We start from the raw sequence: 16,683 nt of genomic DNA on the forward strand, positions 1-16,683 counted from the left end.
TAAAAAAAGTGGCCTCACTAACTACAAAAAGAAAAACAATGACAGATCAACAATCTGGATACCCGTCAGTTTGTAGCATTACATACTTGTTTTAAGGAAAATGTAGCAAAGGTCTTCCAGGCTTTCAGTGTCGAGAGTGATCAGCAAACAGATTCACAGCTCATTTTTTCCTGGATTGTGGCAAAAACGGTTCAGGAATGTTTCTGCTCTATGTACCATAAGTCAGTTTGAGAGCAATACTCGCAATACATAGCTCAGTATACATATTAATAGAGTTTAGTGAGTCACATGGGAAAGATGGGAAGGTCCTGGCTTTAATTTTTATCTTTGAGATGTGGCATTTCTCCATCACAATTAGATAGCTCTTAATATAAATTCCATTCCTGCTCTCCCCCATATAATTTATGTTTGGAATAAAACATCTCACGTGTTGTTCATTTGAAATATCTTACAGAACTTTTCCTAACCTTTCTGCAATTTGCTTCCAGAATGAAGCACATGCTTCTGCCTGACCTCATCTTCACAGTGAGCTGCTGAGTGTTACTGCAGTCACAGAAAGCAGCATGCGCACCAGAATCTCTGATGAAAGACACTGGACAAAGATTTGATGTCTGACCGATTAAATGTGAACCCCCCCAAAAAATGAAGGAAGAAAAAACATAGATGCCATTAAAAATATATATGAAAATAAATCACTGTATTCTAGTTAACAAAGAAGCTGAGAGGATATAATTGATAGCATATCTGGGCACACAACTGTGGATGTTAGTTTTATGGTTGACTTCAAAATTGGCAAGTCACTTGGAAATCATGCTAGCTACAGATTCCTTCTTAACCCAACACTTGTAGTGCATAAGAAATTTATCTTTACTAGTATCAGAAGTATAATTAAGGAAAATACATTTTTGCACTAACTTAAATCTTCCAAGGAAATCTAATTGCTAAGTTTTATGCTTTGGAGTTGCCCTGAAGTCACTAAGTTTCTTGGGCATATTTAAGTCAAAACTGTGCTCCTTGTTAGGGTATATATTTATGTTGCTGGTCTTAATCTGTTCTTCACTGGTACCCAGGACTGCATTTCCCAAGAACCACAAAGGTGAACTGTAGAAGCTTTAACTACACGTCTGCCATACGACAGAAATGACCAATAGCCTGAAAACGTATGGAAAAACATTTAAGTCAAAGGTATGTGCAACAAAACGTGCGTGTGTCTCAAATCAGTTATCTTGTCCCAAAGCAGCCATTAAAATACTTAATAAGAAACTAGAAATATGTTTTTCTTTTTAATTTTATTTTTTACTTTGAAGATCACTTGAGGACAACAACCTGTAAAGTACAGATAATCTTTTTTCACTAGCTCATTTTAAAAGACCAAAATCAAGTCAGATTTAGAAATCCAGGATTTGTAGAATGCTAAAGAATTCAACTTGCATGTGCTGTATATATTTCACCATCATGACAATGAGTGGAGTTATTGCCAAGTGAACTTTATCTGAGGATACAAAGATTTTGCTGTATCATGAATCACACTATACTAATGAAAATATTTAAATTTTAATTTTCCTATGTCTCTTTACTTTCTTACAGTGAGCCTGCCATGATTATTTTTATGCTTCCAGGCAGCTACCATTTCATTTTTTAGCAACCTCCCTTGTCCTGAACGTATAACAGCATTTGGAGGGTGGCTTGGTGTTTGTACAGATAGCATATTATTCAGCTTGCTAGATGAGAAAGATTTCATCATGTCCCATAAATGCTGTGAGAAACCATACAAAGAGGACAGTACAAATCATCTTTTTTCCATTATGATTTATTCTCTACAATACTTCATTAGAGGATAGAGTTCAATTATTTACACTCAGAAGTTATTATATAGGTAGGAGGCAACCAAGTGTAATACAAATAATTGGTCTGACATCTCTGCACTGAAGGTCAAAAGAGGTCTCCTGCTTTGAGGAAATAAATTAACCAAAAATAACCCAAAACAAAACAACATGTAGTTTCCAAAATACAAACAGAAAACAGCACTAATAGTCAGTGAAGATTGCAGATGTTTGTTAGTATACTATGAAAACAAATTATCCTGTGCAAAGGTTAAAATGAACTTTTAGATTTCTTACAGATTTTTCTTATAAATTGTAGATATTGTGATACTTTGACCATAAAACCTTCCCAAACTGAAGTGATCTCAGTTGAGATTGACAGTTGAACATAATAAAAAAAAAATTAAGAACCTCACAGTGGAAACATTCCAACACTGACAGACTCCAGTGATCAAAGACATTCTTCTGTATTTACTGTAAAACAAAGACAATTCATACTTGCAGTGAGATTATTTCTCAGCTGTGGTTATCATGAGAATAAGCCCTTCTAGACCAAAAGGCACTTGCTTCTAAGGATGAGATAAATCCAGATCAAACCAGGTGACAATTGCTTTGAGGAGTATTTCTAACATGCTGTCCCAGCAAAGTAACCCCAGAAAAAAATTATTAAATCGCTGGGTTTTGTGGTCTCCATCTTGAGGCCAAAGTACATTTTGTTTCTAGTTCACTTCTTTCATCCTTATGCATAGCTGCCATGTAATGATCTAGAAATGGGATTATTTCCTGAGACCACCTGTCCTTGTCATACATTTTTTGTGATCTAATTTAACTATCGACACCTTTTTTTTTTTTTTTTTGACTGATTTTAGAGCTGGACCCTTATGGAACTAAAGCTGAGAGGGCCCGTTTCTTAGGCAGCAGACCAGTGGTTCTGATTTACTAGCTTCTCTCCTCACTGCAGCAAGACAAGAACACAGTACATATTTAGAGGTGTTTTTGTTTTTTTTGTGTTTTTATTTTATTTAAACAGACTGAGCAGGGAAATGGAAGTGGGAGAGGATAAGGCTTCCTCAGTCCCAAACCATCTAGCCCGCTTCAAGCTCAAACCAACCAAGTCACTCAATCGTAAAATTCTGTTCTTTAAAAATGACAGCTAACCCTCCCCACCCCACCCCTTAGTCATCCCCTATTCAAATAAAATTAAATCAGGAAAACACTATACACTGCTGAAGACACAGAACAGGGCAAACAGTTGAAAAAGAAACAATAGTTGAGAAGCCCGGCACTAAATGCCTGCATGACCAGTCTCACTGAGCGTGCTCAGGGGTGAAGTTTTAGCACCATTTTTTTTTGCTCTTTTTAAACCTTTTAGAAATTAAATTCTAACATAGAACACTTGAACAGTAATGGGTGTAGCCCTATGTATCATACTGTTTGACAGCTGAAAGGTGAATGGTATGTCCAGAGCTGACCCCACCCTCCCCCATCACTGCAGGGCACCTGGGAGAGTAATTACAAACCACTCAAGTTTGTAACAAGACCGATTTATTCTCAGCAGCAGGAAATCATGAAACAATCCCTTAATCTTCGATTGCTTTTCAACAACATCACAAGGGAAAAGTGGCAACTTAGAAGAATGACCCAGTACAGGAGGAAAGCTGGGTCGATATTGCACAGTTATCCAGATTAGGACCCCCTCCTTTCCCTCACGTCTCTCCTCCAGCAGCAGGAGAACACGAAACCACCACGAGGGAAAACTGCACCGTCCTGTTTGCTTCCCTAGGACCAGGACCAGCAGCATGCAGTTCTGAGCTTTCTACCAGCCCTATTCCCTGCCACGCCAGGAGAGAATTTCAGGCTTGGAAAACCAGCCAATTTAAAAAGTCATCATTACCACACACAAGCAAACTTTAAAGATATATGCAGCCAAACAGCCACTACTCTGCTATGCACTTGTATCTTCTCTCCTCATCATTGCTAACCCTCCAGGAATTTGGAAAACAATATATTTTGTAGTCCAGTGACCTCATTGAGAGGACGTCCCTCAAAGAGGCTGCAGAAATAACTGGATAACACACCTTCCTCCTACAGTACTTCTTGCAGTCCTCAATGATAGGAGAAGTACAGAGTGCATATGAGTTCCATACAGTTCGGGCAGTATACGTTCTCCTCACTCGTTGCTTTGATGTGGTAATGGAAAAGCTGTATAAGGTAGCTTACCAACAAAACTACAGTTTTATTCCCCAGGCCTGCTATAAACTAGAACACTGACAATTCTCACGATCAGAAGTCACACTAGAGAAAGTGGCTGTCCTATCAAAAGGAAGGTCCCCGAGACTGTTTTCTTAAATTAAACAAATTTCAGTCACTTGTCTCCCTCGTATGACTACAGTCAATTCCTTGCAATCCCCTCCCCATCCCTAATCCAATCAGGCTCTGTTACAAACGTTTCGACACAAAACTTGGTAGTAACAGAGAAGACTGTCCAGGGTGTACTCTAGTACCTCGTCCTTCGCATGCACAGCACCACATTTTGCTCTCCTAGAGGCTTAACAGCATTCTATTTCATAGCAGGCTACATTACAAAGCACTGTCTAAAAACCCAGCAAACGGTTAACCAAAAGGAGTTCTAGAGAATTCAACCTATGGTGGAATCTGAGAATTACAGCCTTCTAGGGTTTATTTAAATATTGGATTCATCTGCAATACCATCCAAAGGTTTTTCACACCTTGAACTGTTTTCTGTCCGTGAGGATGGGGTGCTATCCAGATGTTCAACCCTCCCCATATGATGTGTGGGGACTGCAATCAGCTCTTGGTACACAACAGATACCAGAGGTTAAAAAAATTAAAAAGAACCTAAAAAATGTTTTGTTGGACTCCGTTGCCCAGGCTGCCAGGGGAATGCTCCTACTTGATCTGGGGGGTTCCATAACCAACAGCTCGAGGTTCTGGAGTGTCGGTCACGCACAAGAACAGACCAGTCTCAAGTGGCACTTTCACTCCTAGAGGTCTTCTGCACCTCGCGACAGTTCATAGGCATGGAGCCCCGATCCAACTGAACCCCCACGCGGAGGGAAGGCTGAGATAAGGCTTGGGCCCCAGAAGTTCTGTCATGCTCTCATCTTCCCCCCAGGTCAGCTGGAAGGCAGACTTGGCAACGGAAGCTAGCATCATAAAATGGTGCAGTAATAGAAGTAACTGGACCAGGAAGAGGAGGCATCCGCCCCAATGATGTCGTAGCCGTTGGCAGCAACTGGGGGGTGGGACTGGTCATGCAGCCGTGTGTCAGGAGTAATGATTGTAGAGGGGGGGGGCATGAAGAGTGCCGTTCTGGAAACAATGCTGACGGGAGGCCATGTATTCCGCGTAACTGATTGTCACCTTCTCACTGCGGTACCTGCGGACACAGCAGCAGAACACGAACCGTGAGCAGACCGCGCAGTTTGGGCTCGGCAAAAGCCATTGATCCTACATCAGCTTCTGGATCACAGCTCACAATGGCAAAGAGGCCCCCACTGACTTCAAAAGGTACTTCGTTTGCCATCGCCTCATGTGAGAGTTTGGGTAAGTAAACTTTTAAGCTTGATTTAGCTTTGGTGTCCCAAAAGTTGAGCCCTATTCAAGGCAACCATAATTAAGAGGACTCCTGAAGTGGCATATGGGAAACAACTGATTAATTTGTATTCTTTTTATCTACTTCCTGTGGAACGGGGAGGAAAAAAAAAAAAAGGACATGAGCTTGCTGGAAGCTGAAAACTCAACATTTCAGAGACTAAATAACCAGTATTTAAGTACTATTTGCTTTTCAGGAGATCTTCATACTTGAAAGGCTGGTGAAAGCAGATGACAGAGAGTTGGATAAGAGGAGGTTTGTTATAGCATACGTGTGACTTAGACCATGTTACCGAATCAGAATTCACAAAATGTGAAGTCCCTTCTGAGAGACCAGAGATTCCCAGAGGTGCTTATAAGCATACTACGCAAGAGGTAACTTCAAAGTGAATTGCACTAAGTCTGTATTACACCTGATTTTAATGAAAACCTTTCTCTAGAGGCAGGGAACAACCTGATAAATCAGGGTGTTTCTTTTAAACTAACACAAAGAGAATCGAAACCAATGGGATAGCAAGGGGTATAGAAAAGCAAATTCTGAAAAGCAGCCATATTTGAGAATGGCTTGGTTTTAAGACAGCTGTCACCACGATCCACAGATCAGCACACTGAGAAAAGGAAGTCCGTTTTAAACATACAGAAAAATAAGCCATTTAAACTTTTGAGTGTTCTGCTTCATTTGATCTTTCATGTGGATGATTATATTAAAAGACAGTTACACTTCTCGCTTCGATCCTGCACAGACTGAACACGTTACCCGCCTAACACATGGAATTTATGTGCTTGCCCTTCAGCCTACGCCTAGCACGTGACAGGAGCACGAAGACACACACCAAGCACAAACACCTTAAATTACCCACAGAACACTATAAAATATAAGACAACAAATACATCACCTTACCTGGTGAGCTTAATCGTTTTCCTAAAATCATTGGTAATGGGAGCCTTAAAGCCACCTTTCCTGAGTAAGGAGTCTATGGTCTGGATCTGATCCCAGTCTATTGAAAAATAAAAGCAAGGGATGATTTTCAGCATAAAAACGATGTTTCAAGAGGAGAGGAGATGCATTAAAAGGCCTTTAGAGAAGCAAACTATACAGGAAACTGAGCTTTAGAGATACCAGTGCTGAACTGGACAAAATGGCCTTTTGCATGCACACTGCCTGCACATGCTAACCCCTTTTAGCTCATACTGAAACTGCAGTGGTCTATAAAACAGAAATTTCATTTTCTGTTTGACCTCTCTTCTTACAAAGGTCCGTGCATTGCTGTTATTGCAGGGACCCCAAACCGTTTCATCACGTGCCACTCAGTTTTAGCTCTTTAAGTCTCAAAATAAGGTAATACTTAGCTTTACATAGACAAATTGGGATCAGCCTGATGCTCTAGTGATAGCACAGTGCACTGCTATGTGAGAGATCAGAGTTAAAATTCCTACCTTAGTCTTTTGCCCCAGAGCCAGGAGGATGCGACCACTCCACTCTGCTAGGTGGAGGAAAGGAGGCAATATTTTGAGAAGTTACCATGGTGACCGCTACTATATTTGAATGGGAAGTGTGCTCCAGAGGGGCCCTGTTTCCTGCCCTCATCTGGAGGATGCTACTTTAGCAACAATGAGGAGGAAAGGGACTCTCCTGTTGGTGCTGTGCAGCCTGCAGTTATCCTAGTTGGTGGGAGAAACATAGAAGAGGAAAGACGCAATGCTAAATGAAGCTGGAAGATCCATAGTTTGAGATCCTCTATTTCTTAAGCCCTAAAACATTTTTTTACACTATGATACAGCTGGGCATAGATGTGGAATGAGACAGGCCAGATGAAGACCCAACAGCAGCTGTATCAGGTGTCAGTTATCCAGATTAAGTCTGGTGGATCCATGGCACTACTATGAGGAAAGCATTACAATCCAAACCCAAAATCCACAGATTTATGTTACCCAATTCTGTGACACAACATACTGATGTGGTTAGCTGTCATCTCAAACCCACCTTGTTCCTTAGCAACCTCAGGTAAATATGTGGCTGTGCGTTTGACACCTTTCTCATTGATGAACTCTATTCTGATCCCATGGATCCCAACCTATAGATGGAAATGAACAGCCGAATAAGAGGCGTTTGCTATGACTACGTTCATGATTGATTTGTCATTCCTGCAACACTGTGTACTTCTCTGTCACTGGCCAGTTTGCCTTTCACCTGGATGAAAGACATTCTCTTCCCCGCTCTGTCCTGGCCAGACAGGTCTCACAAGCAGCAGCATAAAGGAACCTCTGCCACCTTTCCCAGAGTCTCCCTGCCACTTCTCCTGACATATGTCTTCTTCAAAGTCTGACATTTTCCATCTCTTATGCTGGTCCAGCCGGACAAGGATCCCTAAACGAGAGTCACGCCTAACTTAGCCCAACCACAAAGTCTACTAAACCTTCCTTGAACTAAGTATGCCTCTCTGTACAACATCCTAAAATTATCTGTAGTCTTAACTACTTTTTACTCCCAGTTTGTATTTACAGTGTCAAAACACTTCCCAGGATTTACACAGGTTTACATATACACATCTAAACCTATCTCCTATTGGACCAAATCCATTGAACACTTTCTTGTCTCATTGACAAGATCCCCCCTCAGCCAAAACCATACTGTTAGCCCATCACCTTCCTCCCTTCTTGTTTCCCAGCCCCATTTTTGCTGTTCCCAGCTTGACTACCCATACCCCCTGGTAACGAAGGAGACACATCACTATGTACTAACCCGAACCCAAACGGAACGAGTGATGCAGAGTTCCAAATGCACCTGTTCTCACCTCCCAGTCCAGGTAGTCACTGGCATCCTCAAAGTTAGTGAGGAGGGAGACAGAGCAGAAGAGTTTGGGCAGCTCCTCGCGGGTCAGGGGTGGAAATCGGCTGTCCTTAAGTGCACTAGGGGAAGAGAAGATACATTGCCTGAGACAAGTGCCCGATGAAACTGTCAAATGCTCAGTTATTCCCTAGTTGATTATGCCTCCTTGATTATATTTGCTACTGCAGAGAAAGTGATTTCCATCTACTCCTGATCTAGTGAATTGTAACATGCAAACATTTGTACAGGCTTCCTGACACTGCCCTCCACTTACTGCGGCTGGAGAGAAGTTACGTGCTAAATAAGATGTCAACACTGCTAGGACGCAAGACAAACCCAGCATTAGCTTTAAAACATCAAATTCACTCATCACAAATATGTTCTGCTAAATCCCATCATGTTGCCTCACCCTGTCACACAATTCCCGTGTTTATCTTACCGTGAAGCATATTACATTTAACTATGCCAGTCCAATAAAGTATCTTAACCTTGAACCCTTACAGATCCTTAGCAAATTAAAGTAAGTTCAGATTTATTTAATTTTCAATACAGTTACCTGGTTAATGTGTATTCCCTGAGTCCTGAGTGAAGATTCATGGCTGAAAAGGTCCCGATGCAGCCACGAAGCCGCTTGTCTCGCCCCGTCTTCCACGTCACAAAGAGTGGACTGAAAAGGCAAAAAAAGAAAAATGCTGTAGTCTCTAGAGATATTTCTTGGTTAAGGAGAGACCAATAAGGTCTAAGAGAGCACGTATGCACACACTTGCTTTCTCTCCTTCTCTCTGGTAAAACCCAACAGGCACGTCTTTGCACCTGCCATCTAACAATAATAAAAAAACACACACTCCCAAATGGTAATAAACAACATTCCTCCTCACACCTTCTCAGCATACTTCCTTCTCTCCACCAGTACTCTGCAATGTCTCCAGCAGCACCCTCCTTGCCAGTCTGCACTGCTTTCTGATGAGTAATACAGTTATCTGACCCTACTCATCACCTCCGTGAATCATGACCTCACTCAGCAGCGTCCAATAGCTTATATGACAACTGAAAATAATACAGCCAAAAGAGATTCCTTATTTATAGTACTTTGGAACCTGAAAGACCCCCCTAAGCATTATTGCAAACCTGAATAATAGGCGGTTTGTAGAAGAGTTAGGTTTTTTTTTTTTTTTCCTTCTTCTTCTAAATGTATAAAAAGCAAGCCTGTTTTTTTACCCTGTTATTTCCATGAGGATCCAACTTCTGGGTCCACCCCTAGTACTCAGCTTATGTTCACATCTCCTTCTGCTTACCCTACATTTGATTTACATTTCCACAGATTCTCTCCTGTTGAGCACACATCCAAATCACTATACCCTTCCTACGTAAACATCACACAGATTGGCATTTCCTGATCTACCATAAATTTACAGGCATAACACTAGATTCTCAAATTCAGCAGGCTGATTTCAGTCTTTTAAGCCAAAAGTCACAATTAAGTCCCAAGAAAACACGAGGCTCAGAAAAACAGTATTCAAAAGAGCTCTGTGGAGAGATAACCAGATGAAGAAGATAGCAAATATTAAGGGCAAAAAGTTCATTTTTAAAGAAGTGAGTGAAATTGCAAACAGCTGTGGAGAAAAACAGTAAAGAAAAGACAATGGTGGCTGCAGCTCCACAAAAAATGTCTGCACATCTGGAAAATTGTGCAAGGCAACTGCTGATGCTGATCTAATTATAAAAACAGGGTAATTGATCTTCCTTTTTTGGATTACAGAGTACTGAATGGAAGAAGCCGTCACTTCGAACCCAGACATAAATGAGAAAGTTGGTCATTAGTGACAGCAAACATCAGTCTGGGGATTTCTATGGAACTTTAGGAGATAAATAATATAGATAAATAATAATATTTAATTTATAATAATAATAATATAAATAATAATATAAATAAAATATAAAATATATAAATATATAATATATAATATAAAATAATATATATATAATATATATATAATAATATATATAATATAATATGATATATATAATATAATAATATATATATAATATAATATATAATATAAAATATATAAAATATAATATAAATAATAATATAAATAAATAATATAGATAAATAATAATATTTAGGAGATAGAAAACACACAGTGTTAAGAAAGTCATGTTCTGAAATTAAATAGTGGCGAAAGTTCTAAAAAGTGAAGACAGGACTGATTCTACATCAGAGCATAGGCAATCACTGTCCTCAAATTCCTGAAGCCCGTGTAAGCAATGCATTTTTGCAGTAAACATTAACAACAACACCAAGAGGTTCTGTTCAGACAGCAACATCAGCACAGAGAACGGACGGTTCCTCAAACACAGGCAGCAGAGCTTCTTATGCCTACGTAATCAGAACATCATCGGCATTGCAGTGACAAAGCAGTGCCCAGTGATGTTCCCCAGACCTACACAGGAATTACAAGACTGGATCACCGCATAAATCCAGCGCTCAGGATCTAGTTACCAGCTGTGACCAATGGCAGCAGTGCCACCCAAAATAGCGACCAGTCTGCCAGTGGTAATTGTGCAGTGCTTTGCCCACAGAGGAAGCAGAAACATTCTTCAGCAACTATCAGACACCTTACAGCTCCTTGACCAAGACAGAGGATTTACTGTCCTAGTTTTCCAACACCACTTCGAGGCGCTTTCAGGATATCATCCCTTTACATTCTCATCTAGCTACCATATGTTGAAGGAGAAAACAGAAACAGAGCGTATGAAAACACATTGGAAAGCTTACCAAAAAAAGATACTAAACGTACAAAGGAGATTTCTGAGAAGCTTTACTGTCACAAGCTCAGTGAAAAAATAGCTTAATCTAATTAAAGTTTTGGAACCATTACTTTGCCCATATAGAAAAGGGAAGGGAGAAAATGAAAAGCCCTACTGATAGAATACAAATCTAGGTAAGTTCCTTCTCTTCTTGGATTCATCTTACAGGTTCACATTTCCAATTCACCTCTTTCCCCTTACAAAAAAAAAAAAGTTTCCACTGAGCTGTGACACAGCTTCCTGCATCTATAATAGAAGAGATATTACCAGAAAGGACAGGATAATTGCATTCAGAAGGCTGTCATATTTTAAAAGATCTCATTTGTAACATTTTTGAAAGTGGTCATAACAACTGAGGCATAAAAAAGGTGTAAGATTTCATACAAGTACATAAAAATTCCCTATTAAAGTTTTTCACCATAGAAGAGATGTTGCTGCTTTATCTCAGGAATAAATTCACTTAGCAAATTACAAGTCCAGCTGACAATAGGGCAATTGTTCCATAGACCCTCCCAGAAAAGTGCATTTCCCTTATGCTTTAAGACAAGTCACGATAATCTTTTGCCCACATTCACCCAAGACCACTTCCCAATACTCTGCAGTCATATCCTGGTGAGCTGATGGCAACCATTTCCCTGCAGCCACAACATCCTCCCTGGGTCTGCTCAGAGCTTGCACGGCTGAGCATAGGCGAGCCCCAGCAACTAAAAGCTAGTTTCTCCAGCTGCAACTGCAAGGGGCATTTAAAGCAGCAAAACATGATTTGATCATACCAGCATTCGCTTATACTAGGGGAAAAAAGTTACGGTACAGATTGTATAGGGTGTTTGTTGTCTTGCATGGCAATTAGAAGCTTGCACGGTATAGTTTTAGTATCAGTTAAACTACTACTACTGAATAAACCCAGCAGACTGCTGTACTAAAACAGCAGAAGTAACCAGTTCAATACCTGCATGTCACTCAGGTTCAATATTGTCATTTTTTCAGTAATGTGAATAGCAAAGGTACTGTTTTCTTCAATTACCAAGTTAATTTAGGGGTAACTCAGAATCTTAGCACTTCTATACTGATTTGTGAACCTCGTGGTTAAGACACGCGTGAGGCCCTCCGCTCTGCAGGCACAATGCTATCAGCTCCACAATGATCGTCAAGACTGCTGTCCACGTGCACATCCTCTCAAGCTGGTAACTGGAATTCAGGGTGGTTTTCAAGCCATAGCCCTGTAGCCTTTACATTATCACGCTGTTTATGCAGGATCCTGGCCATCACTACTACTATCTTTAGGGTTTAACAACAACTGAAAAAAATAAGCTATCTGAGAATTAGGTCAGAAGCCTGGGAATCTTTCTGTTCCTTCCAGCATCTGTCTCTGTCCCTCCTGAGAGGCTTCTGGTATATATCTATTTTGTTCAAGCATCTCTTACATCGACATTTATAATGCCACAAAGGACAACAGTACAAATTATCTATGTATTTTCACTTTGCTTACTCTCACACATGAGAGTAACATTTGGCTTGAAGTTCATTACCTTACCAGCTCAAGCGTGACAAATCATCCCCATGCGCTGCTCTACCTGAGAGCAAACCCACGCCTTTCCCTGGGGTACAAGCAGCTACGTGCTATGACCAACAGCACGGATGCCAAAACACAACAAAATTCAGGCAGGCGTTTGACCAGATGGGGAAGAAAAAGGAGGAGCTGGTCTCGCTTTGGAATTATTACTTTTTTTTTAAAAAATTATCAGCACAGAAATGCCCAAACAGTTTTTAACTTTTCAAAGTTGGACACGCAATTCAACCAACCAACGTTCCTGAAATTAGGCCTTTCTAGAAACTAGTCAACAGGAAGTGCAACAAAATCCTGCTAGACGTTTGATTTGACGCCAAAATAATGAAGCCATATAAGAATAATCTCTATTACTGACTAAAGAACAACAACAAAAAATCTTTACATTTCAAGCAACCACATAATAAACTAATGCATTATTTCCTAAAAGGAGCATAATTAGTTTAGGCCTGAAAAGCATCGGTAGAAATATTTCAGCCTAGGGAGCCCCCGGAACTATTCTGTGTTCCAGTCCAGAGCATGTCTCCATTCACTTGTATTTACAACGTTAAACAGCTTAGCCCGCAGCAGCATTCAGAACATGAATCCATAATCCTGCCAGGATAATAACCGATACACAGCCTACATCCGACTGCTGACAGCCAGCAAGGTGGGGAAACGATCAACACAAGGAAAAAGTCCTTGACCTTCTTAAGCCATTACTCCTTTGCATCCATTTAAAAGTCATGAATTTAAATTAAAGAGGGAAACAACTTTGTACTTTATGTGTTGTTCTGGAGGTGGTCCCTAGAGGAGCATCAGAAGGTCTGTCTGTCATTGATCTTCCCCATGCAATCCTCCCACCACACATTTTAACAACGTTAACATTTTCACACTTACACATTCAACTTTCAGACAGACATTGGCTGCCTAAATCTCAGTCAGCAAGATACCAGGTAACATTTTCATACATCCTGCTCCTCACTTCTTTTCGTACACACCTCCTTTCTTCATCTCGGTATTGTCCTTGAAAGTCAGCTCTCTGTTTCTCCCCGCACAGTCTAGCTAGCACCATCTCCAAAACAGTCACATTTTCACTTCAACTCCTTGCAAGTGTTTGGTTCCCTTCCCTGGTAAATCCATTAACTTGGGCAACCCAACACCCTGGGGCGTCCTTGCCCAATTCTCACTAGCTCAGCTGTTGTTTCAGGATCAGCCAGGAACTTGCTTCAACTTCTTACTTGCCCCCCTTCCTGCTTTGCTAGCAGCAGAACGTCTCTTCCCCTGTCCCGTTACCACCAGTGCCCAGCTTAAGAGGCAGAACCCTCTTCAAATCAATCGTTTTGGTCTGTTGTTTTCTGAGAACTGCCTGATTTCAGTTTCTTGTCTGTTTTTCTAGCACACTTTTACAGAAGGCAGGTGCAGTTAATTACTTGCAGAGCGAGGAGTCCGTTGCAAAGCAGAGAGCCAACTTCTGCAGAGTATTACCACGAAGCAGGTTTGCACTCCCTGACAAAAGCACGGACTGTCTCACGCAACACATTAGGCCACAAGCTGAAGAAGCACCACACTTCGTAACACATTTGCTTAGCTCTCCTTCTGTAGAGTGGTGTTCTCACTTGAACACTGCTCTTCAGAGCTCCAATCATCTCCAACAAATGTAACGGAGCGATTTTACTCTTTCATGCACTCACAGCTATCCTTTTTGTTTCTGGTAGACCAAGCAATAGAACTTCCCCTTCCTCCTCCCCTTCCCTTCCCTTCTTCTACAGGAAAACTCCCTGCCAGTTCTCCTGTTCCCCCATGGAAACCCTTCTTCCCCCCACCGCTGCCCTGAACCAAAGCAGAGCTCTGGGTGCTGGTTTCTCTGCTTTCCCCCAGAGATGGATTTACTCACTAGGGGTCATTGGTAAATCGAGGAAGTCGTGGCTGAGGGAAACCGTAGAGATGACAGTAGAGTACATCAAAGCAGTAGCAGCACATCTCCGCTGTCACCACCAGGTTCTTGGTGCTGTTGGCAGTTCCATTGGGCCGAGTAAGTGGGCTCAGAGCTCCTGAAGTGGGATTCATTCGAGTAATTGGGGAATTTCCTGGGCCCAAAGTCAAGTCAGATACGTTCTCCCTTCCATTGTTTGCGTCTGTATGCTGGTGGTTCTGAAGAGGACCTGAACTGGAGCCTGGTACCGTCGTGGCCTGATTCCCATGACTGTGCGTTCCACTCCCAGACAACTTGGGCTTCTTTACCCCACAACAGCCAGCTGCCAGCTTGGGCTCAAGTGGAGGAACACAGCGTCTTTTTCCCATCCTGCTTCAAAACTTGCTTCCTGGAGCACTGCAGAACCCTGGCAAGGAGGAGGAAACAAACAAAACGAACAAAAACAATACACAGAACAGTTACAGGTGCAAAAACAGCAGCTACTTCCTTGCTTCTGCTAAGTTGCTGGGTTTGTTGCAATAAAAGAGGAAGAAAGCCTTTGCAATACACAGCTTTTTTGCAACATGCCTCTAAGACAGAACACAAATCAATCCAGTGAGCAAAATGTGTGCTTTTACACATAAATTGAAGGAGTGCATACACAGCCTCAAATCATGCTTTAAAGTTACCAGCACAGCTTACTGAACACTTTGAAAACAGGCACCTCATCAAACAGACAGAGCCCACCAACAACACAAACCACAACCGGCATTCCCGTAAAGGAAACGGAACTGTGGAAAAAAATGAAGAAAAAATAATCTGGACTATAGATACGGCCTATAGATATATCCCATTCAATACTTCCTGAGAGCACTTGATCCCTCTAGCCTGACAGCTGCACCAACGACAAAAACCACTGAACCATTGCCACCGCATCTCCCCTCCTCGTTCCCAGCAGAAGGGTAAGAGCAGCTCAGGACTGCGCCTTTGGGCTTGGTCTCTCAGGGGGGCTGCCCTCGCTGTAGATGTGGCCCAAGCAAAACCCAAAGGTGAGCTCCGAGCATTGGAGCAGGGCTTTGTGAACAGCTGGGCACTGCCCAGGAGCAGAACCTACACTTAATTCCTCTTCCAGTAAAGTGCCAGTGCCCAGAGGAGCGCTGCCCAGGTATGCGGGAGAGGGAGGGCTGAGGACCAAGCAGGGCTGGGAAGCAGGGAAGCGGTGCCAGCAGGGAGCAGACACGTGAATAAAACAAAGCAGCGCCGCGTTCTGCCTGCAAAGCGGAGAGCGCTCCTCCATCCCTCACAAAAAGGGCTGGGAGGATGCGGGGGGGGGGGGGGGGCTGGTGCTCACACCAACCTGCGAGGGCAGGCGGGGGTAGGACCCGGAGCGCCCCGCTGCCGGCCCCGCCAGCTCCCAACGCGGCCACGGAGCCGGCCCCCGGCTGCCGGCCGGCACCAGGCCCCCGCCTCGGCCCCGGCACCCAGCGGGCCGCGGAGCCGCCAGCACAGCCCCGGGGCAGGGCCGCAGCCCCCCCGGCCCCCTCCCGCCGCCCCCCGGCTCGGCGCCGCCCTCCCGCCGGGCCCGCTGCGGGGCTGCCCCCGGGGGCCGGGCCCCGGCGCCGCGCGGCCTCGGCGGGGCCCAGCCCGGAACCGGGGAGGAGGAGGAGGAAGGGGAGGGGGTGGTGAGGGGGGGGCGCTTGGGCCCCGCTCCGCGCCCGCTGCCTCCCCGCGGCCCCCTCAGCGCCCCGGCCCCGCCGCTCGCCCACCTCCTGCCCCCGCCCGGCCGCCTTCCTCCTCCTCCTCCTCCTCCTCCTCCTCCCGAGGGCCGCCTCAGCCCAGCCGCCGCCCCGCCGCCGCCTCAGGGCGCCGCGTGCCCGGCGGGGCCGCGGGCCGGCAGCGAGGGGAGCGGGGCGCGGGGCCGAGGGCAGGTCCGGAGCGAGCCCGGCCGCCTCCTGCCGCCCGCCCGGCCGCGGGAATGGGCATAGTCCGCCCGCCTCCCGTCGGCCCCGCCGCGGGCAGCGGGGGCGCTCGTTCCCCCGCGCGGAACCATAGAGGCGGGCGGGGGGCCCGCCGCGCCTGCTGACGGGACCAAGGGCGGCGGGCGGGGAGCGCGGCACGTGACGGAGCCGCCGCTCTGCTATTG

General features: G+C 43.9%; 1 protein-coding gene across 3 annotated transcripts; it reads right to left on the reverse strand.

Annotated features, from left to right (window-relative positions):
• Nucleotides 1-1,896: 1,896 nt before the first annotated feature.
• On the reverse strand, nucleotides 1,897-16,594 carry AMMECR1L (AMMECR1 like). Of its 3 annotated transcripts, XR_011099236.1 has the most exons (8): nucleotides 16,307-16,594; nucleotides 14,523-14,967; nucleotides 8,825-8,935; nucleotides 8,234-8,348; nucleotides 7,423-7,513; nucleotides 6,876-7,100; nucleotides 6,340-6,436; nucleotides 5,198-5,223 (listed from the first exon to the last, which is right to left on the reverse strand). XR_011099236.1 is itself a non-coding variant. In XM_068691649.1 (7 exons), exons 2-7 carry the CDS (start codon nucleotides 14,927-14,929, stop codon nucleotides 5,112-5,114), a joined length of 933 nt encoding a protein of 310 aa, XP_068547750.1. In that variant the 5' UTR covers nucleotides 14,930-14,967; nucleotides 16,307-16,592; the 3' UTR covers nucleotides 1,897-5,111. The 3 variants fall into 3 exon arrangements, 2 of the variants coding, with proteins under 2 accessions (XP_068547750.1, XP_068547751.1); XM_068691649.1 differs by lacking the exon at nucleotides 6,876-7,100 and having other exon boundaries at nucleotides 1,897-5,223; nucleotides 16,307-16,592; XM_068691650.1 differs by lacking the exons at nucleotides 6,876-7,100; nucleotides 16,307-16,594 and adding an exon at nucleotides 15,898-16,105 and having other exon boundaries at nucleotides 1,897-5,223.
• Between the last annotated feature and the right edge of the window lie 89 nt (nucleotides 16,595-16,683).

This window comes from Anas acuta, chromosome 9 (assembly GCF_963932015.1).
Source record: "Anas acuta chromosome 9, bAnaAcu1.1, whole genome shotgun sequence".
In the NCBI taxonomy this organism is placed as follows: Eukaryota; Metazoa; Chordata; class Aves; order Anseriformes; family Anatidae; genus Anas; species Anas acuta.